The following is a 22,945-nucleotide window of genomic DNA, read 5'->3' as shown; positions in this document are numbered from 1 at the left end:
TTTCTCTAACTCTGCCAGTCTAACAGTGTGTGACAAAGAAAGGCCGAGCGTTTCATCAAAGTCCAAAATCAAAGGAGCCAAAAGAAACTGTTCATTTACACCGTTCACAAAAGATCAGACACAATCCTCAGCCCCGTTAAACTGACAATAAAATCTCTTTTTTGTATCGAAAGCACGCAGAGTACTGATGTACGCGGGCTATATTACAGATCCTAACGGTTAATATTCCTGCTGATGGACGAGATTTAGGAAAAAAGGAAATGTTTCTATCCTTACTAACGATCCAAAAGATGTATGACAACAACAGCATCCGGACTTTTCAAAATTTAAATAAACGCTCCTAAACTTTACCAGCACGTCTTACCCATCCGTTCCGTCAGTTCAGCTCCACGCCTTATTGTGAATAACTCTTATCCTTCATCAAATCAAAACTGATGAGTCATCAAAACATTCACCACCCGTACAGTGTGTGTCAATCGAGACATGAGCTAATCAGACCTATTTGTTTTTTTGAACCAGGCTGTAAACATGTTAATCTCTGCTGTAAAAACAGACTTTTTAGAATGGGTGTGTATGTGACTTCCTGTGCTTCTGCAGCTCAGCCTCTAGTGGACATTCGAGGAACTGCAGGATTTTGCACTTCACCTGTAAATGTGTGATGTCATAAGGTGGATATTAATTTGGACTCTGAGAGTTTGTTAAAGTGAAATGAGACATTCAAAGATGCAGCAGTGAAATTCTTTTACATCACTGAGACTACTGGGAGATGTTAATGCTGGCAGCTTTACTTGATATATTTAGTTTCTGTAGCGATGTATGATGCACATCTAAATTTGGGCCGTGTCAAACTCAAAGAACCGGCAGCACGAAGAAGCCAGGGGGTAAAAACAACAGTTTCCAGAGCATGCATCGAGCCTGTTTGAAAACTAAACTCATAAGAAAGCCGAGTATCTACAATCAATTTAAACCTGGAAAAGTCAAATAAACGCAGGAAGAGGGAGAACCACGGGCACATGAGGGGGGACTCGGAACAACCGAGCTTAAAACAACAAACTGAGCGCCGGCCGCAAACTGTGGCCTCTCAACGTGTCCGATGTGACGAGGCGGCGAGGAGCCTGCTGCTCACTGAGACTTTAAAAAAAAAAAACCCACACAGGTCCCAGGATACGTATAGAGCATGATCAGATGTCCGACCCACAGAGCATACCTGCCGATTCACAGACAGAGAGAGGCGGGCCCACAAAGACGCGGTCAGTTACCGATGAAGAACATGAGCGACAAGTGACAGGGCGCTGAAATTTCATGCAGGACATTTGAGAAATTCCTGCTAAATGACAACGCCAAGTTTCCTGATTTGAATACCTTATACCCTTACCAAAACACCTGAACCACGTGTTTGCACAAAGAGATGGTGTTTCCATGAGTACCAGTCAAATTATATGACGTAAAAGCACAACTTTCTCTACTTTCACGCCGAGTCTCCACACTTCTTCTGTGTCTTAGAGACCCAAAATGACCATTCCTGGTTCAGAGTGGATCAGGGATTTGTGTCAAAGACTGGACCATTTTTTGATCGGCCAAAAGATATAGTTTTTTTTCCAGTTTCCAAAAGCAACCACAGTGCATCCCTCACTATAAACACATAACGACCCCCGATAATTACAGCAAGCAGTCACATCAACCTGAGGTGCATTTTTATTAAGAACGTTTGAAAAATCTGATTGCAACGGTCTCTAATGTAAAAAGCCACTTCATCTTCCCCATCTTCCCAGAGTGAGCTGGTCCTGGCAAAGGACTGCGACAGGTAAGGTCTGTCTCGCCTGAAGAGGTCAAAAAGCTCCAGCAACACTTGTAGTATGTAGATCAAATTTTAAATTAAAACGACGTATCTCGGCTCGTGGCCTTCATCGGGGTCATGCTTTTAGCGAGTTTTCAAATCGCTTTTATTTTTTTCGACTCACTTTTATTTGTGTCCCCGCTTTTATACTGTGAGCTCACTCACAGTCACTGTAAATGAGTGAAACCTCCGTGTCTTTCGAGTTAAAATAAAGGTTTCGAATTGAATTGAATGTCAAGGTCTGTCTCGCCTGCCTTAGCGTTGGCAGCCACAAAGAATAATGGCACGGGCCGCAGACGCCTGGAAGCTGTAAATAAGGAAATATCCCAGCGTTGTGTTTGCGGTGACATCGTGACTGTTGGACCAGTAAAGCATTACTCGGGTATCAATATTCCTTTCCCTGCAGTGTGACTTTTTATTCTAATGACGGAGGAGTTAAAGATTTGAGCTACCTTACTATAGAGCATAAATTAAAGAGCGATTATTAGTCATAGAAGTCTAAATGTACATGGGATCATTTATTGCCGTAAACAGCTGTGTCATTACACTGTCTCGAGTACAACGTTCATGATCAGAGCTCATGAATCTTGGGAGTTTTCCGACATGTTGAAATATCTGCAAAAATATCCTTTTCTGAGTGAATTTTCTAAAAGAGCAGAAATCAGCAGAGATCTCAAATGAATCCAAACGATGAAGTTGTGTTTTGGGAATTCTTCGGATTGCGATAACGTGGTTTCTTTGTCACTTCTAACTGCATTTCTTGGGCCAGTATTAAGAGTGCAGAGTGAGTGTTCGCTGCTCGGAGTACAGCTCTGTTTAGATTGGAGAGGTCAGCAGGTTTACGACTACTGAAGCTCCTCACCGGAGCCCCATGCAGGTCCAGATAAAACAGTGAGACACGTCTTCATGGCCCAGCGAGCGCCCCCCAGCACACAGTCTGTGCTCCGTCTCTTTATTATCCTCTGTCTGTCTTTCTCTTTCACTTTCTCCATCCACCTCTCCACACATCTCTCCCTCGCTCTCTCAGGAGCGCCGACTCCAGACCGGGTCCAAGCATATCACAGCCGTGTTATTGCAAACCCGACTCTCACGGCGCTACACCCCAAAGCCCCGAAGTCTGGCTGGCAGAGTATAGGAGGAGGAATGAAGTGAAAGACAGAGACGGATGGAGAGAGAACAAGTGAAGAAAGAGGAGAGGAATGTGGAAATAGAACGGTAATGAAGACGGAAGAATAATTTAGAGGCTCACACTCGCTCTCCTCGCCGCTTCCTCTGAGGATGATGAGGAACGAGGTGATGCTGAGCGCCAGTCTCACAACCTGATCTCCTCACAGGGGAAACATTTCACAGCTTCACTCAACTGTGGACAAATTATGATGTTGACTTCTGAAGAGATTTCAACACTTAAACGTTTAAAATGAAATCTAAGATGAGAACCAAGGCCTTGGGTTTTTTTGAGAACATGCCGCACATTGCTTTCCATTTACGCTGACACACACAGAAGGTCAGTGCAGCTTTGACTATAAACTATCAACACCAGGGCGCCCTGACCAGACTATTTCTTGACCAGTGACAAGATGTTTTAGTTTTAAGATTCATCATCGTCTTTCTGCAAATGCTGACACAGACTTGTGAGGATGCATGAACTGATGAGTTTACTGATCAATGCAGGGACAAGAAATAGGTCTGTCCCTATCGTCTGACTATTTTCTGAAACATCAAAGAGAAAGACAGAAAAAGGCCAAGGCGGCAGTTCAGCAGAAGGACATCTCCATATGCCATTATTTTATGCAACCTCATGCAGAGGCCCTCTCAACTCATCTGTGTCTGTACCGACCTGCCACAATTCAAGTCCCTGATCAAAATATTTATCATTATTATATCTGAATTTGAATCAAAATATCACTATCATGATATGGTGGCAAATCATTACAACCCCTTTCCCCGCTGTAAGGTGAGGCTCTTTAGTTTATCCCAGTCTTATTTAAAAAGCTGAATTCAAAGTCTTATTGGAGCAAAATCTCACCAGTCCTCACAGACGTGCCCCCCCCCCCTCGTCTCCGTCCATGCTCTTGTAAATGCCGTTTTAATTGAAATCTGCCCGGCGCTGGCTCCGGGTCTCCCTCTGCTATAGGTGCTAAGCCATGAATTTCAATGAGAGCTTTTCTTCTACCGGCTGCATTGAACTCGCTCCTTACTTAAAGGACTGTGCCTTTCTAATAACCCTGCACAATCTCTTCTTCAAACACTGGAGGACACAAGCAGCACACACACACACACGCACACGCACACACACACACACACACACACACACACACACACACACACACACACACACACACACACATCCCTCTTTCTGCTCTCTCTTTCTGTCTAACTTCAAACACGGAAAATAGCAAAAACATATTTTTTATCAATATGTGGTAACGACTGTATTCTTATCAGTGTCTGCATTTAAGTTCTCGTGTCGTCAGGTCACATTTGGATAAAGACCAATCAGGTTACAGCACTGAACAGGAAGCAGGCGAGTCATCTCCGAGCAAACACAACTGCAGCCGATGGAGTGAACGGTTGTGAAACCTGGAACAGAAATACTTTGTTTATCTTGCGCTTCAGTGAACTCAAAAAGAAAATGAACAAAAAAACCCAGAGAGAGCGGACGAGGAGCCGAATCCTCTCTGTGACCGGGAAGCGACGGGGTGTATGGGAAATGTGGTCTTAATTTAGAGGAAACACTAACAACCGCTGGATGCTGACAGACTGTTCTGACAGATCTGATCTCTATTTACAGGAACTCTAAAGATCTGAAGAAGAAACGGACAACACAGGTTTTCTAGGGAGTCTGAAGTTGAGTTTTTTTCCGGACACATTTCAGTTTGTCACCGATTAATACCACGATTGTTTACCACAAACTAAAGAAAGAAGCATAAAGACAAAAATATATTTCCTGTTGGTGTTGTCTCATATTTCTAACGATAGCAAGAAAATCATTTCTGTCAACAGTGTTATATTTGAGGGCAAAAAAGCAGAAACAGGTTCTCTCTCCAGAGTCCTCGTGGTCAGTCCAACACGTCAAGTATGACTATATAAAGATGGATGACTTCTCCAGTTCTACAAAAGTGAAGCCAAAGTACCCCTTGAGGCGGGAGCCAGAGTCTCTGCAGTAGAGAGCAGGTGGAGGATACACAGTATCGATGTCCCGCCCCTTCCTCTAAAACGGTTTAGTTGCCAAACTTCACCAAATACTACGGAGGTCAAACAGCTCCAGTAACAGTTGCAGTATGAAGATCCTGAATGATGACCCTGGTGAAGATCACAAGCCGAGACGCGTCGGTCTAATAAAGTTAACAAAATGTATCTTCATACTAGTGTTGTAGTCAAGACCACACTAACCGAGACCAGAGTGCTTTGAGACTGAGACATACTGAGATCAGAGTGCAATATATCACAAGCTTTGAGACTGAGACAAGACCATAAATATCACTGAAAAATCATCATCTTGTGTGCAGGAGGCGTGTTCCTCACACAAATGAATTGAAGTTATTTGTTCTTTTTAGAGGTGTTTTCAGGGCGCTGGTGGCGCAGTGGTTGGTGCGCGCGCCCCATGTATGGAGGCTGTGGTCCTCCAAGCGGGCAGCCCCGGGTTCGAATCCAACCTCTGGCTCCTTTCCCGCATGTCATTCCCCACACACTCTCTCTCCCTGATTTCCGACTCTATCCACTGTCCTATCTCTCCAATAAAGGCACAAAAAACCCAAAAATCAATCTTTAAAAAAAGAAGAAGAAAAAGAAAGAGGTGTTTTCCTTCCATTTAAAGTAATGACATGAAAATAGCCAATCAGGAGTCCGTCCAGTCTGCGACCGAGTAAAAGTGCTGTAGATTCTGAGACAGAGACCTTCAGAAAGTCGTCTCGAGACCGTTCTTGAGACCAAAACCGATTTCGAGTACTACAACACCACTTCACACTACTAAGTGTTGCTGTGGCTTTTTAAAACCCTTTCTTCTAAACAGATCAGAGAAAGGAGTTCGGACCCATTCACTCATTCTTTCATAGTACCTCAGGCCACCAGACGTACAATCCACACCTGACAGCATCGGGCAGCTGCACAAAAAATAATGAAATGAGGAATGAGACGCTTCAGTTTCTAAACAAAAGACATCAAACCATCAAAGGATGCATTTACTGGAGGGACTTCTCTCTCGCTCCCTCTCTCTCTTGCATGCGTGCACAAAATGGCGATAATATACAGATTGAAATGAAGGTCGGCGATTATACTTGGGTGGCTGTGAACATACCTGGGCGCCAGACAGACTGTAATAGACTAAGGTGACCTTCACTGAATCCTAACTTGCTGTACTGTGATGAACTGAAACTGAAGGCCGTCTGGATGGAAACCTCTCGGCCCAGCAGCAATTCAAATCAAACTTGAAATGCATAAGCAGAGTGCATGGATACTCGTATACCCTCTCTGAGTGAAAGCAGCAGCGTTAAGGTGCAGCCTGGACGAGCAGAGTTCAGTATGTGATGTTTACAGAGTCCAGCTGCTGACGTTTGATTCACACATTAACTGGAATAAGAAGGACTACAAAGGGAGTGTGAGTGGAGCTCTGTTTCCGGCTGACACAGATGTTGGTTTCTTGTAAAAGCGTGTGAAACGATGAGACAGGAGGATGTGTGTGTGTGTGTGTGTGTGTGTGTGTGTGTGTGTGTGTGTTATTTAAGTCCCCTCCCCATGTTTCCTGTGCCTACAACTGAAGCAGCGCCACACCCTCCGATGAAACATTTCCACTCAACAGAGACAAAACTGTGCACTAAAAATAAAGCACATGAAGCTCTTACGGGGGAAATAGAGCGGGACCAAGAAAGAAACATGGAGGTCCAGCTTCCGCTCTCAGGTAAATAATCGTGTTTACCTCCAAGAGAGAGACAGAGGGGGACGTTAGAAGAGCTTGTTTTCAAAGTTTGAATCCCACGCTGGAATAATATTTAAACACAGTATTTATATACGTAGAAGTCACTTTCAGCATCACCTCCATGCTCAGATGACCCAGTGTGTGTGTGTGTGTGTGTGTGTGTGTGTGTGTGTGTGTGTGTGTGTCTTTGGATGCAGAGGTCTTTGCATTCTGCTGACTTCCAACCTCTGCATCCAAAGACACACACACACACACACACACACACCAGGATGTCACCTCTACACACCAGGACTTATGACAGGGGGGCGGGGGGGGGGGGGGGGGGGGTTAATACAAAACACAAATAAAGCAAGCTGCTCCATTCAAGATGTCAGTGTGGAAACTACAACCATTAAAGGATAACAGCTCATGAACTGCACCGTGACCTGACAGTGTGCAGGAGTTTAGATGCAATTGTTGGTAATGAAAATGAAATGAGTCACTATTGGGTGTTTATTGTTGTTGTTGACATTTGAGTTGTTTTTACGTTTTTATTGCACGGTGGTGCAGTGGTTATCTCTGTCGCCTCACAGCGAGGAGGTTCCTGGTTTGAATCCCCGTCTGACAGGAGCCTCTCTGTGTGGAGTCTGCATGTTCTCCCCGTACATGCGCGTGTTCTCTCCAGCTTCCTCCCACAGTCCAAAGACATGCTTGTTAAGTTAACTGGTGACTCTAAATTCCCTGTAGGTGTGAATGAGAGTGTTGCTGGTTGTCTGTCTCTACATGTCAGCAGTGTGATTGACAGGTGAACAGTCCAGGGTGCAACCCCACCTCTCGCCCAATGACAGCTTGGATCGGCTTCAGCCCTCCGCGACCCAGAACGGGAAAAGCGATACATAATGTTGGAACTTTAATGGATGGATTTTCAAAATAAAATGACATTAACTGCCCCTGCTCTATGATTTAGAGAGAAAATAATCCAAACCCAAACATTAGATTTATATCAGGCCCAATGAGGGACCCTTCCTCAATGGCAGTCCTGGGTAGTCAGTCTGACTCCTCCCCCCACTACGACGACTATGACCAATGCCTACCCTGCATAATCAACTGCCCCGTACAAAAGTCTGGATCTCTCCAATCTTTAAGTCCAGAGTCCATTTATAAATTTAGTGTCATTGTTAAGTTTTACATTCAGCACTTTTTATCAGCTTTGCTATCAACAAAACCATCGCATATTTAAGCTAAAAACTACACCAGTAACATTTTTCATTTATAAATCTAACATGAAAAAAGTCTTCTGATTTGACCTTCCATCTCCATTCGATTTCATTTTGTCTACAACAGCGTCTGCAGTGACCTGCTGCTAAACACACATTTTTCCATACTTAGGATTTGAAAACATTTCCAGGTTTGTAAGTGGGAAGTGTAAGTGTACAGTTAGGTGTGTAGGTGTATGACAGGTGGAGTGTTTGCAGCTCTTGATGAAGTTTGTAATTGATGATGATAACAGTGAAGTAGACGGAGCTCCCTGTACTTTAGTCTCCACGTGCCCCCGAGCTGCATTTAAAGCTCCCTCCACCTCCAATTTCCTGCTTTGGTTTGTTTAAAGTGAGAATTCCTCCTCCATCAAGAGTGTGTGCTTGTCAACGTGTGTGTGTGTGTGTGTGTGTGTGTGTGTGTGCAGCCTCAGTCTGCTTCCTCTCCTCACACAATCCCAAATAAACGCACACAAACTCCCACTGCTTCGCTCCACCGTGTTTGTCTCTCTCTGTTTATTTTTTCTCTTTCTCTCCCCCAAACATGCACGACTCCCCCGTCCACTCCTCCCAGAATCCTTTGCTCTCTTTACCTTCCTCCCCATCAGAAAAAGAATTGAACTCTAGAGAACACAAGTTGTGTGGATTTTGTCAAATGACGGCAACCCTTTACCTCATGGCAGAATGACAAGTACCACCACGATATGATGCAACGTGGTACGGTCATGGTCCAGTACGGTACACTTCATTGACCAATCAGGAACTTTGTCTTAAAATAAAGTGAATACGGAGCCCGAGCTTGGTGAGCTGATTGTTAGAGGAAAGAAGGACAAGAGGGGTCGGGGGTTGAATCGATCTCTCGCATCCCAACTTGCTTTCCTGATATATCAATGCTTCGTTCTTACTGATATCATCCTACAGCCTCACCTTTTCATATCTATGTTTTTGTTATTGCACCTGAGTCTGTCCCCCCAAAATCTTAAAGGGGACATATTATGAAAAATCCACTTCTACAGTGTTTTTGAACATCTATTGGGTAACCTGAGTGTCTACTGACCCACAAAATGTGAAATGAACCCATCCAGTCCTTTGTTTGTGGTCTGCATAAGTCTTACAACACAGAGGAAAATGCTCTGTTTCAAATGTGCTCTCCTTGTGATGTCACAGTGGGATTCTGGTAAAAAAAAATCCTTCCCCTGGTATCTCCACCCATGGACTCCACCCCCAGCCTAGAGCAAAACTTTTACGCAGGTCTGCCATTTTTATTCTCTCTACAGAGGAGTGATGTCTACGGGGAAAACTCAGGGGGTGCTCATTGCATTTAAAGAGACACACACACCAAAACGGAGCGTTCTGAGAGAGCTGGTTCATACAGGGTCACAAACCTCCTCTGGTGCTTCATTCATGTTATATTTTGACCAAAGCACAGCACAGATGTTTCATTTAGACCACAGGGGGACTGTTTGAAAAGGTGGGAAAGCGAGATAATATGTCCTCTTTAATGCATGCATGCTCTGTTTAACTTCCAATAATACTTTCATTGGCAACATTACTATGAATACATAAAGGTAGATTTGCTGAAAACTGTGAGAGAGAGTTTGCTTGCATACACAAAAAGATGAATTGATTAAAAAAGAAGTCGCAAAAGTTATTGCAGAGCTCACAGAGTTAACAGCTGTTGCATTAACCGATACGTGCCCTCTGAGTGCCCCGCATGTTGGAGCAGCATGCATCAGCACATCGGCCTCTGTTAATTGTAATCCCTAACATTATATTTAGCCTTCCAGGAGCTGCAGACGGGCTGTTTTCATCTCTGCCGACACTGCTCGTAAATCACACAGAGCCCCCCCCCCTCTCTGCGCTCGTACCCACAGGGCTGAGCAGCAGACTAATGATTTTTCAAACTGACGGGGGAAACACAAACAGGAGGGCATCTAAAGAATGTAACACAGAAAATTAAACAAAACGCGGAGGAGGAGGAGGAGGAGGATTCTTTCTTAATGACGTTGTTCCACAGTTCAGAGTCCCGTCCAGACATGGCGTCCGAAAAAGAGATGGTGTTAAAAATTCCAAAACACGCTGCCAGCTCAAACTTTGCCAGAAACTTTGGTGTTGAGGCAAGAAGAAGAATTTACAAGCGTATTGTTTTCACTCTGTTTCGGTGCAGCAATGTGCTCCAAAAAGCCTCATTAATAAATCAGAAAGAGCCGCTCGACTCAGAGGTATCGATTCGATATTCAAGGCTCCCAGACACTGTTAGACCTTTGCACCGCTGTAGACTGCAAACTGGAGTTTCATCAAAAGGAGTGATTCAGAGTTTGTATTTAATCGAACCTCAACTAAAGTTATAGGTGGTGCAAACTCAGCTACACTTTCATCCCTTTTCAAAGGTAATAAAAGGTTATACAAGACTTTTTGTTGACAAGCCAGCGATTGTAAAGATCCAAAATATCCCCGAAATAGAAATGATCTTCTCCCTCCTACGCGTGTGTCACTGCTGGAGCCTGCGAGCCGATACCTGACTCATGCGCTCATCGCTCTCCCTCATCATGACAGATCTGGAACATTTTTCGCGGGGGAGCCGTTCCCCTTACATCCAGGTCGAAAGCTCGCGGGGTTTTTTCTCTCGCCTCTGGGTGATCTTCAGACGGAGCTGTGAAACCAGGCCGAGTGGAAACAAAACCACAATGGAACAAACAATTGCTGCAGGCCTTATTCCCCCCCCCCCCCCACGGCGAGCGCTGAAAGAAAGAAATGAGCTGCAAGCGGAACGCTCGCCATACGCAGAGAAACAAGCCGACACCGACTGTCTCAGGACTTTAAAGACACACTGAACAGTTGTGCTTGTCATCATTTTTATCAACACGAGTGTCAATTGAAATTATGTCTGCAATCCTGAACTCCATGCTGTTGAAGTTTTGTGAATTTGAAACATCAGAGTGAGACCAAAATGTGTGTCATGATGGATATCCTGCAGTAACAGCCAAACTTATCTGTAGTTCTCTGGAGGGTCCACTGAACTGAATTATTAGGCCAGTAATGTGTGACTGTGTACAATCATGCAGGACCTTCACTAAAGGCTGGATGTAGGGACAGGAAGGAGAAGAAAAGCAGGACCAAAGGAGCTCTAACGCTGCTGATCCAACACTTACGCACTGAGACTGTTTGATGACATTTGTGGACGTTATTAGTCCAGCCGTGTGTATGGACGGACCCGGCCCCCTTATGAGAACCCAACGCTTCTGCGTGTGCATTGAGTACGCGCGAGCTTATTTCCGTGCAGCATGTCGCCTGCTGTCGCGTTGTCGGATTGATCCCGAAGCTGCAAGCAGACATGCAGGAGGAGCGTGACAGACACGTATGGGGTTTAATCTGAAACCTTTGCAAAACAGTGTGGACCGAAAAGAAAACGCGTCGAACAGAAGAAGGAGACGAGATGACGATGCAAGAGAAGGATCGCCCCGGTGAAGACGATGGAGAAGAACCGGAGTCTGCTGTGGGGCAGCGGGATGCTGCTTCTATTCCTGTGCAGGACACAAGCGTGTGATTGAGGATCTCCGGACGAGGTGGAGGTGGAGGGTGGAGGTGGAGGGTGGAGGTGGAGGGCAGTGTGGTGGAGGTTTAAGGCTCAGAGTCTGCCAGAGAGGAATATACAGGAAAATACCACCCTGCTGCTTACTACACTGCTTGTTTACAATGCAGAGCAGGAAATAAACACGTTTACACAGTGACTGCTTTCATTTAGGTTCATGTATAGGAGAGATGCAGAGGAGAAGGAGCATTTACATAAAAACGTTGACTTTTTTCTTTTTTTTTTTTTTAAAGATTAAGGAGCACATTTCTTCAGTTTGAAAAAGAAAGGAAGTCCTTATATATTTGATTTGCCGTATGCCTTTCTATATATCGAGCATTCTTCGGTCTCATACTGAGGTTACCTTGTCAATGGCTGTCACCTGAATTAGTTTTCCTGCTCGTGAGCTATCCCCAAACGTCCAGAAATATCTCTGAATGAAAGAAGAGGAGCGAGCGGGAGAGGGAGGTGTGTTCGCAGGCTGGTTTATGGGGTTTCCACTGAGCAAACACGTTTCTATTTCTGCATCTCCTTCACCTTTTTTTTTCTTCCTCTGAACGTCCCCACAGAGAATCCTCTGACATCCTCGAACAACCTTACTCTGGAAAACTTTTACACAGTTTCAAGGTTGCAGACAGTTTTTTCCGACGTCGGAATAAAATCATGAGAGCAACAAACAAATTGTCTCTTTGGTTTTTAAGGCGTTCTAAAACTCAGTCAGTGCCCAGTTATTATCGAGAACACATGATGTTTGAAATGTATCCTAAAGAAAAGCTTTGAAGAAGTGTTTTGAATTCAAACTAAACGAGCGATACAAACTGCTGCATGTCCCTTTCTGCTGCACTGTTAGCGCTTCTTGATGCTTTCCACCCGGAGCATGATGGGAAATAATCTCAATAGAAATCTGAAGCCCTTTTAACATCTCAGGAGGCGTGCAAGGACGCCACACTACAAATCAAATCAAAGACGGCAGACAAAGCAACATATTTTGAACGCCATGGCGACAGTTTCTTAATGCTTTCTCGTATGACATCAGAGAGTGGACAGCTCTTCCTGTTTGGCACCAGTCAGTCACATGATATAAACGTCATAACTCCGCCCACCAGGTAGAGGAATATGTCCCTGAATATCTCCTGCTGTGTTCACACAATTCTGACTTATTGCAAAACACCTGGATGAATTAAATGAATTTCCGGGCGTTTTGTGCATGTATGAAAAAGGGCTTTACAGCTACAGCACTGTGGCGGTTAGCTTCAGTGAAAGTTTGGAGTTGGGAGGATGGAAATTCTTTGTAAGCATCCTGCTACAGTAGCTCATACTGCTAGTGCAACTGATGGTGAGGACTAAATCACTGCGGCCTTCAGCTGCTTCTCTTTCTGCTTCACTGTTAGTCATTCTTTTAATGTTCCACCAGGAGGATGATGGGAAACATCCTGAACAGCGATCTGATTGTATTCATGTTAAAAGTGAGCCTGTGTGATCCCCGGTCTTTGCAGATTCTTGTTCTCCACGGTTTTATAGTTCATGGTAGGTACGACAAAGCTTCACACAGACCGCACTGTGATCACTCAGGATGAAGGAGACGTCCCTCCTCTTCTTCCCCCCCCCCCCCCCCCCCCCCCCCCCCACCACATTCCTCCACCGTCTACTTTCCGTCCCGCTGCAGAGATATGACGGATGACTGTCCTCTCATCTGTCTTTGAACTTGACTGCCACACTGTCCCCCATTCACAGCGGCATGCATGTCAGTATTGTGTTAACAGAATGTGTGTGTGAGTGTGAAAGAAAAGGAAAAGGCCACCCACTCCTCACCTCGGGATCAGCGCTCCTGCAGCACCCCTCGCCACCGCCGACCGATCCCATAAATTGAACGTGACAGGCGTGAGGGGTCGAGGATGCCATGGGTAGAGGGGGGGGTTCAGAGGAGTTTAAGACATGACACCAGCATGAAATAGATGCTGAAACACACATGTCACACATCACACCCAGTGTCTGTCTGTCACTGAGGGCGACCACGTGATGTCATGAACTCAAATCCCACGTCTACTTGTGATCCTCAAAGCCTGCCACAGGTTCACACAGCGGGGGACTATTACTCTTCAGGAAGCTTTGAGTCGACAACAAAAAGAGCAGGGGCATTTATTTTAAACAACAAAGCGGTCCAAAAAAAAACCCCATATATTTAACTTCTGAAAATCTGAAGTCAGGCTTCTTGCCGACTTTGCTTATGGCCTGTTCATGTTCGTTCACACGGGCCTGTTGACCCTCCATATCCATGTCTACAGTTCTATTTAAAGGAACATTACAATTAAACTTTTCACACAATAAGACTAATGGACCTCTGTATTCCACTGCTGCTGTCACAGCCAATGAAAGAAAGGACACATCTCATCCTTTAAGTTTTTGCACCAACTTCAGCAAAGTGACACACAGCCAACTATTTCTTCTTCATGTTTTTTTACGGATTCCCTCGATAACTAAATGTTCTGTCACTTCTTTAGGCCACGCACGCAAGCTAAAACCTTTGACCCGCAGCACCAACACAGGAAGGAAATGTTGTGTCTCTTCTGTTGAATTTAGATCGATCAGGTAAAGCTCTGCAGGATAGCTCAGCTTGATCTCATTCGATTCGTTTTTGGAAACAAAACAAATAGAAAATGCATTCTCTCCAAAGGCCAGCAGGGGGGAGCCTCCAAGGGTTGCAAACAAAATGGGACAGTAAGGATTCAAGTGCGAAAATATACTCTACTTCCCTCTTGAGTTGTTCATCGTCTCAATCTCTTGTTTCAAGCCTTCTTCAATTCAGAACGATGTTCACTTTTTTTTCAAAAGAGTCAAATAAGCGACAAAGCAGGGTATGTTTTTTAGATGGTTGGCAAAGTGCTTCAAAGAAAATCAACTACAACAGAGGTGTATCCAAATATGGTCACTTCCTGCGAACCAAAATGATGATGGCACAACCCCCAAATGCCAAACTCAAGACTTCCAAATGGTGCCCCAAAACCCGAGAGGTGACATCACAGTGGTTTGGTCCCCTTCTTCTGTAAAGGTTCTGTTGTTAAAGAGTTCCTGTCTTACCGTCAGAGCGGTGGATGCACGTGTGCTGGTTGTCGCTGAGGAAGAAGCCGTCCGTGCACTGACACTCGTAGCTGCCCATGGTGTTGACGCACACCTGCTGGCATCCGCCATTGTTGTCCACACACTCGTCCACGTCTACGAGAGAACACAGAAAGAGAGAACGTTAGCGAGCTAATTAGGCTTCATAAACAAACATGTACCGGTTACAGTTTATGTGTGCCGGGTAGTGATTGATGAGCTGGATGACACGAGCGACAGGAATGTGAGGACCTAGCACACAGACATACAGAGAGTCGGACAGTACGACGGACACACAACTACACACACACACACACATACACACACACACACACACACACACATATATGCACACACACACACAGGAACAGCCGTGTTTGATCCCTGTTAAAGTCAGTCGAGGGTGTTACATGTTTGCAGCTCACTTCAGCCCCATCAAAATGCCCCATTGGAAATTTACTGGCCTTTCAGCTGCACAGCGGGGTCCTATAAACACACTGTGCACCAGTAAGTCCACATAACACACACACACACACACATACACACACACACACACACACAGCAGACAGGGTGACCTAACAGGCGTCTGATCCTGGCACTGTAGGTGGTTAAATCAAACTGCTGGCACCAGGTGGTAACAAGGGTCTGACAGCATGAGGATCTGTACCCTGTTTGTGTGTGTGTGCGTGTGTGTGTGTGTGTGTGACCAGAATGCCTTTGCATTGTGTTTAGTCGGAGGTTGTTAGGTCGACCTTGCAGACAGGTGACACAAACAAAAGACAAAAACAGAAATAGCCTCTCGAAAAAAAAACTTCAATTCCACTAAGATTTTTAATAAACTCTGCAGGTTATTTTATCTATAAAAGCCAAAACAGAAGCAAATACATGACAGTGTGAAACCGAAAGGGGAACTTTGACAATTTCAACATGGACCCTATTTTATATGTTTTGGAATAAATGTCTTAGATTGCTTCACCTGAAGCCACAAAACAGGCTGTAATGGCACCAATGTAATCATTCCGGGTAAATTGGCCTCAATTTACGCCCACTAGAGGTGCTACATTTTTAGGTAAATGGTTTGCAGGTAAATGGGTCAAATGCATCCACTAAAAGTTCTTGTTTTTGTCACAGCCAGGCTCAGATTGTTATTCCTAAGTGTCTGACAACATTACAGAAAGGATCCCTGCAGAGTTAAGAGCTTTTAAAGGTGACATATTCTGTAAAATCCATTTCACCATGTTTCTCTAACACTAATATGTGTCTCTACTCTGACTAAAACCCCCCAATGATGAGAAAAGTCCATCCTCTCCGTCTTTTTCCTGCTCCACTTTTCAGAAAATATGTGCTCAAACAGGCCGTTTGGAGATTTTCCCTTCATGACATCACAAAGGGCAGTAACCCCTCCCCCAGGTGGGTGACACTCCCACAGCTAGGTGTTTGTTCTGCCCTCTGAGTCTGCCTTCTCACCGTAAACAATAGGACATGGAGCGAGAAAGACAGAGAAACCCGAGCCCTTCCAGAGAGGGGGCGTGGTCAGACACAGCTCATTTACATTTAAAGGTACAGACACAGAAACAGCCTGTTCTGAGCAGGGCTGAAATAGAGGGGTTTATAGACATGATCAAATACAGGATCAGAGTGGATTTTATAACAAGACACTTCACACACATGTTTTGAGGAGCTCTGAGACTTATTTAAAACTTGTTTTAAAGGAGAATAACATGTGACCTTTAATGCTTTTTGGAAAATGGAAGCAGCCTTTAGATCCCTCCACCCACACAGACTCAAATGTTGTAGTAACCTGTACTATTAAAATCTAGGTGACTGTTTTAATTGACGCTGTGCAGCCTGAGGACACAAAGACGTACATCAGTCTGTAAATATCTCCTGTGTGCTCCCTCCCTCTCTCTCTCTCTCTCTCTGGAGTTATGGTAAAGGGGAGTCTGTGGTTTTACCTGGAAACTCTCTACTTTTAGAAAGTTGTGTTGGGCCTGTTAAACCCCTTTAGGAGCTTTGTTAACAGTGTGTGCAGAGAGGGAGGGAATACTTTATGATCATGTCGACCCTGGTGGGACCGGGGAAGAGTAAGCTACTAACATTCTACCCTATACCCTTCTTTCTTAACTTTGTCCTTTACATTTCTTCCTACTAACGACGATTCATTTTGACTTTCTCTCTTCAATAAAATATGAAAAACAGGCACCAGTACTGATGCTTCTCATGTCACAGAGCTTTAGACTGACTCAAATTAAGGGGAAGGGGAGGGAGGCTGTTTCGTTATTCTGTCTTACACAGATGTTAGAACCTCAGCCAAACACATGCAGACTGCTGAATCTACTGGATCCTTTTATTGGCTGAGGTCTGCCTCAGTACCAACTGATACCAGCCTTTCAACAACACTGTTGCACAACTCTTAGTACCGTGAAGAGCCGCATGCTGTCTGAGGGCTTCTAGTCCAACTTTAGACTGAAAACTTGTGTAATTTACAGAGTTTATGAACCTCTGAATGCAGTCAGGGGCTCGACTTCACTTTAATTCTGCAGATTGGACGGAGGCTCGACTGCAGGATTGCCATTTCCACTTTTCTCAGACCATTGTGTGATTGACATAATGGGTAGTTATAGATTTTTAGATCCTTGTTCCAATATTCTCATATTTTGAGGCAATGAATAATAGGTTCAAACACCTGTGGAGAGTTTTCCCTGATTGCTTCAACCTGCAGCAGCAACACAGACTGTGACAGCAGAACTGAACATTTCTGCAAAAGAATAGCTCAAATGCGTCCACTAAAGGTTATAGAGTTTGTTATTGACCGGCTCAGCTTGTTATTCTACGGCTGTAAAACACACAGGTAGATCAAGTTTTAGGGGCTTTGTTGAAAAAACAAAAACAGCCACAATCGTTCCCCTCAAAGCCTCCAGACTCTGTTGACAGACCGAGTCATTTTACCTCTAACACAGCTGACGCTGGTCTGATGCCACTTTAAACAGTTTGTTTGAAATTGTCACTAAACAGGAAGTTGTGATACAACTCAGAATTTACCTAAAAGACACAAAAACATACCGATGGAGACAGCTGGAGACAAGCAGCTCATGAGTTGTGTGAGGAAGAAGTACTGATTTTGTCAATGGAGTCTGCGCGTTCAGAAAGCGATGTAACCACAGTTTCTTGTTTTTTAAAAAGGGTCAATAAATAAGGTCTATTTCTGGAACAGGTTCAAACATGCCAGGATTTTCCTTAAGGGAATTCGGTTGGTGTGATTTAGACTCATACAAAGCTCTTCTTACTATTATCCAGGATTCCAGCTTTACCAAAAACCAGAGGAATTACCCAATCATGAATCACTACTTCAAGACAATGGACATGTTCTGGTGTAAAGTGTGGGAAGTGCACAGCTGCAAATAAAGCAGAGTGTCCGTCATGTTCACCTTAAGTAACCCTGGAAGTACATCCTTCATGTTGACTTCATTTTGTCCTGGACTAGTGCGTCCATAAACCTTCAGCAGTTATGTATATATATATATTGTAATAAATTGTATCAGTGCTGCAGAGGTCTTCCGGCTGGTACACACAAACTGAGAACACAGAACAAGCTGCAACGGAAAATAACTGCTGCGTCGAGTTTTGTCCGCTGCTGTCGGGCCAAAAAGTCGCACTCTTCACACCAAACTGATTGCAGCCTAGAGCCAAACTGTTTGTGTGTTCTGCACATGTGCAAGGGGCAATAACTCAAGCATATACTAACAGCAGGGTTGGACACTCGTTTATCAGTTTTCTGATCTTCGTAATGGCTTCGACTTGAAAAAATGTGAGAACATAAGGAGACAATCGCCCTTGACTTGTTTCTTTTCCTTCATCACTTTCGGTTCACTTCTTGTTCAAAGAGTCGTTGACTGAGGGCCAATCAGAGAGATTTCTCTCTTTGACCAGTCAACGCCGATTACACATGTTGAATCGGGCAAAAAGCCTCCAACAAGCCTCGAGCAGTTCCACCACACCGACCAGAGCCACAGACCCTGACGTGCCCCGACCCCCTGACGCTCAGCTCGGTGTCCGCCTACCTTTTAGTGTCCCGGCTGAACTCTGAGCCTTGTTTTCATTTCACCTCCGAACACAGTTCAACACAAGTCATTCACACTGATGCACGTCATGTTCAGGCTGGAGGATGTAGAACATATGAAGCCATCTTTACACTCAAGAAATCTTAGCTAAAAGTTCTGCATACATCCCAGATTTATGCTGAACCTAAAGCATTCTTTAATGTCACTGTGTGAGTGTTTTTCACACATTTCAGTGACACTCATGAAAACATGTCTGTCTCTTGATTCCAGTAAGCGAGCACTGCACAGATGAAAACTTGCGGTGAAATCTGATATATTACGCGGCTGCGTTTTGTCATATTTTTGGTGCGAATGATTCAGTTTTTGAGTAAAAAGTTTGACACCCTCTGACTCTCTTTGTAATTAAACATTTTATACTAACGGAAACACATTTTTTTGCTCCCTTAATTGTTATTATTTTAGAACGGTTGGAGTGTGATGCATCAATGCGGTCTTCATAGCTCCATGAAAGCTTGTCAAACTTCACCTCAGTTTATCTCCCCCCCCTCCCCCCCCCCCTCCTCCTCTCTCTCGTCACCCACTCCCCTTCAGATCTCAGAAGAGGATGCATCAGAAGGAAAAATAAACTCAGCCATTCACAGAGGGCATCGAACTGTCGACACATTGAGCCCAGCTGTGTCCACGACAAAACCAAATAAATAAAGTCAAAATCAAAAGGAAGCGAACGGGACGGCTCTTTAATCAGAGCTCAATTATGCAATCTTAAATCAATTAGTGCCCAAACTTGTTGACACAGTGCATCTGGGAGATGATGGAGCAACTTCCTGCCTGCTCACGCAAACTCTTTTTTTTTTTTTTTTTTGTTTCTCCTTGTTCTCAAGAGTCTACATTTTTTCCAGAGGAGCGTTTTGTCATCGAGGCTCGTTGAGAAACACCACATAAGTTCTGAGGTCTGTGAGGATAATGCCCCGGGTCTATTAAAAGCCACAAAGTCTTTATCGTTTTCCACAGGCGGGCCGAGAGCGTGCGAGAAAATAAGGAGTAAATTGAGTGTGAACTCTGACGGAGAAACAAACAAGTCAGACAAAAATGTTGTTTTCGGATGGAGCTGTTGCACTCTGACAGCAGTTTTACGGCGGAGATGACTTCCTCTCCGGCAGCGTCGACGTCTGCTGCAACAAACGTCCCCACATTTTGTCCCCAGCTTTGATTAATGAGCCAGAGAAGGGGAATACTAACAGTTAGCAGGTTCTCGATCCCTACCACTCATAGAGGACATGTGAGTGTAGTTTACGGCGCGTTGAACTCATCGCCGCTGACTCGAGCCACAGCGATGACGTGCGATGATGTTGTGACAGCTCGTCGTACGAGAGCAGAGACACTTTTTGGATGTACACACACACACACACACTAACAGAATTATCGTGTGAGCGGAGATGAGAGGGGACGTGTGTGTGTGCAGAGCGTGGCCTCATTCATAGAGTAAATCTCCTGCTGAATGAGACACTCGAGAGCGACACATTAGTGCACACACCGAGGGCTTTGTCGACGAGCGGCGTCAAGATGAAGGTCGGAGATGGATTTTAAAAACCCGTGGTTTGACAAAAGGCCGACATGCGAGTGTTTACACGGTTAGCATGCATCCCGGGACACTATGAAGCTCCACTTTTAGTGATGACAGTAAATCTAAAGCATCAGAGCGGCTGCTGATGATACCCTGAGTCAACAGGCAGGAACGTGTTACCCAACCTGCAGTGTCGTACATCACACTGACGCTTAGTAACGTGCAACATACCTGAAATGTAATGTCATCCTTTTACAGCCGTCCAGTTTATAGGCTTGGAAATGTAAAATGTATTTTGTGACATTCCAACAGTAGAGTTTTAACAACATGATGTACTGCTGGTCCCGTTTGGGGCGACGGGGGGGGGGGCTGGAGACGATCGCAGCTGTTATTGGACGAGAGGCGGGGTTACACACTGGACTGTTCACGAGCCAATCACAATCACCAATCACAACCCGCATCCCCTTTTGGAGGTGTAGGCAAGGTCAAACCAGCGGGCACGTCTGAGGTGTGTGTGTGTGTGTGTGTGTGTGTGTGTGTGTGTGTGTGTGTGTGTGTGCGTGTGTGTGTGTGTGTCTCTGACAGATTTAATACAGATGCTGCTCTCCCTGTCAGAGATTTCAGACCCATCACTCCGCGCAAAGTGAGATCCAACGTCCGAAACCCAATCCGTCAAGTCTTCTCCTCTGCGGTTTGGATGCAGCCTGATGCTCCTGGACATTTATTACCGAGATGCTGCTGCTGTGAAAGAAACAGCAAACTGCTACTAACAAACAGAAGTGTGCTGCAAGAGGACAAGCAGGGTGGGCTTTTCTCTTTTGTTTGTGATGCACAGATCAAAATGTGGATCTTCATTTGATGGGTTTTTTTTTACGCCTCAGGCCTTCAAATGTTGTCAGTGTCATCATTACTGGCATACTGTAACCTCCAGATATACAGTGAGAAATATTTTTGCAATGCACTGAAACGATAGATAACGAAGAGCCGAATACGATGTCTCGGGTTTTAGCCAAACTGAGACTCAACATTTTGGAAAGTTTCTAAAAACTTAAAATCCAGTCCTACGTTTTTATCTGAGTATTTCAATAACAATTCTTTATACTGCAATCGCTTTAATCTCTCGACTCAATCATATTATTTACTGCCCCGGTACACATAGCATGCAAAGTTGATGCATTTCATTGGTCTAACACTTTAAGTGCATGAGGCCTTGTTAATGCATCTATAAAACAAAATCCTTCAGACCAATACCCTCTGACTAGAAACTCTGGTCAAAACTTAATATTTGCTTGATGTTTGGTTCAGCCCTTGAGTGTGCTCCCTGCCCCCCCCCCCCCCCCCCCCAAGTCCATAACCTTGGTGTTATCTTCGATCGAATTCTCTGCCTCGACCAACATATCAAACACGTCAACAAAACAGCTTTATTTCCGTTAGGCTGCTGATTCAGCTGCTGAGACCCTGACCCACGAGTTCAACACTTCCAGACTGGACTACTGCAACAGTCTCATCTACGATTCAATGTCTAAAAACACTCAAGAAACTACAGCATATGCAGAATTCTGCTGCTCGTCTTCTCACACTGTCCTGCCCCCCCCGTGACCTCATCACCCCCCGTCCTTCATAACCTCCACTGGCTCCACATCCCCCACTGTATCCACTTCAAACTCCTCCTCATCACCTAAAACCCCTCCACCTGTCTGACCTCCTCCCCCCGGCCCTCTCGGGGTCAAACTTTACTTTCAAAATGTTCTATTTCATTTAGGAAACTGGAAAGAAGCTGTTTGTCAAAAGTTGAAGAGGAATTCAGAACACAGCAAATGATGACATCATGATCTTTACAGCAGCAAGAAAATGTGGCCAACAAGCCAAGAGAGCCAAAATCTTAATAAATACAAATGACTAGAGTAACAAAAACCCAGGAATGCTTTCACCGTTTCTACCTCTGCTACCGTCGCCTGGTGTCTGTTGGAAATGCGGTAAAAACATTCAGCGACCCGTCTGACAAATCGATTTAAAAATGACGACAGAGAAGAAGGGAAAGGAAAGGACGGCAGACGGCTATTAAGGTAATTAGATGAAAGTTAGTACAAGGTCAACAGGCAGTACGGGAAACGGGGGAGGAGAGGAGGAGAGGAGAGGAGAGGAGACGGAAAAGAAGGAACACAAAACGATATTTTGTCGTCCTGTTGTAGCACACTAGCTCCAAAATAAAGACATTTAATACAGAAGAACATCAGGAAGGAGAAGAGAAGAAGAAGAGGAGAGGACACCTTAGAGAGGAAAAAAGGCCAAGAAAAAGAGAAGTGGAGACAAGAAAGGAAAGGACACACCAGGGAATAAGAGGGATAAAAAAGGAGAGGCAATAAAAGGCAATACTGGAAAGAAGACAAAGAAAGATATAGGAAGTAAAGAAGAGGGGGGAAAGAAACGATACGCCAAGAAAGATTGGAGACAGAGCGAGAGAGAGAGAGATGCAAAGAAGAATACAGTAACAGAGAGAGCACAGCAAATAGGGGAAGGAAACAAGAAAAGAGAAAAGGAGAAGAGAGGGATTTAATATGGGAACCGATGGAGAAGATCATGTAGTTTGAAAATGGTAGAGAGAGAGTAAAAATATGGAGGGAAAGAAAGAGAAAAGTTAAAGAAAACAACCTGCTGAGATGAGA

General features: G+C 44.6%; 1 protein-coding gene across 4 annotated transcripts in view; it reads right to left on the bottom strand.

Moving 5' to 3' along the window:
* The window catches only part of scube1 (signal peptide, CUB domain, EGF-like 1), a 96,193-nt gene that overhangs the window by 52,994 nt on the left and 20,254 nt on the right, over positions 1–22,945 (bottom strand). For all 4 annotated transcript variants that reach the window (XM_061029720.1, XM_061029722.1, XM_061029721.1 and 1 more), the window contains exon 4: positions 14,637–14,771. In XM_061029720.1, coding sequence (XP_060885703.1) covers positions 14,637–14,771 — 135 coding nt within the window. The remainder of the gene's footprint in view (positions 1–14,636; positions 14,772–22,945) is intronic.

This window comes from Labrus mixtus, chromosome 22, assembly GCF_963584025.1.
Source record: "Labrus mixtus chromosome 22, fLabMix1.1, whole genome shotgun sequence".
NCBI lineage: Eukaryota > Metazoa > Chordata > Actinopteri > Labriformes > Labridae > Labrus > Labrus mixtus.
Note: the sequence above shows the minus strand (reverse complement) of the source record. Positions and strands in the feature narration are given on the sequence as shown.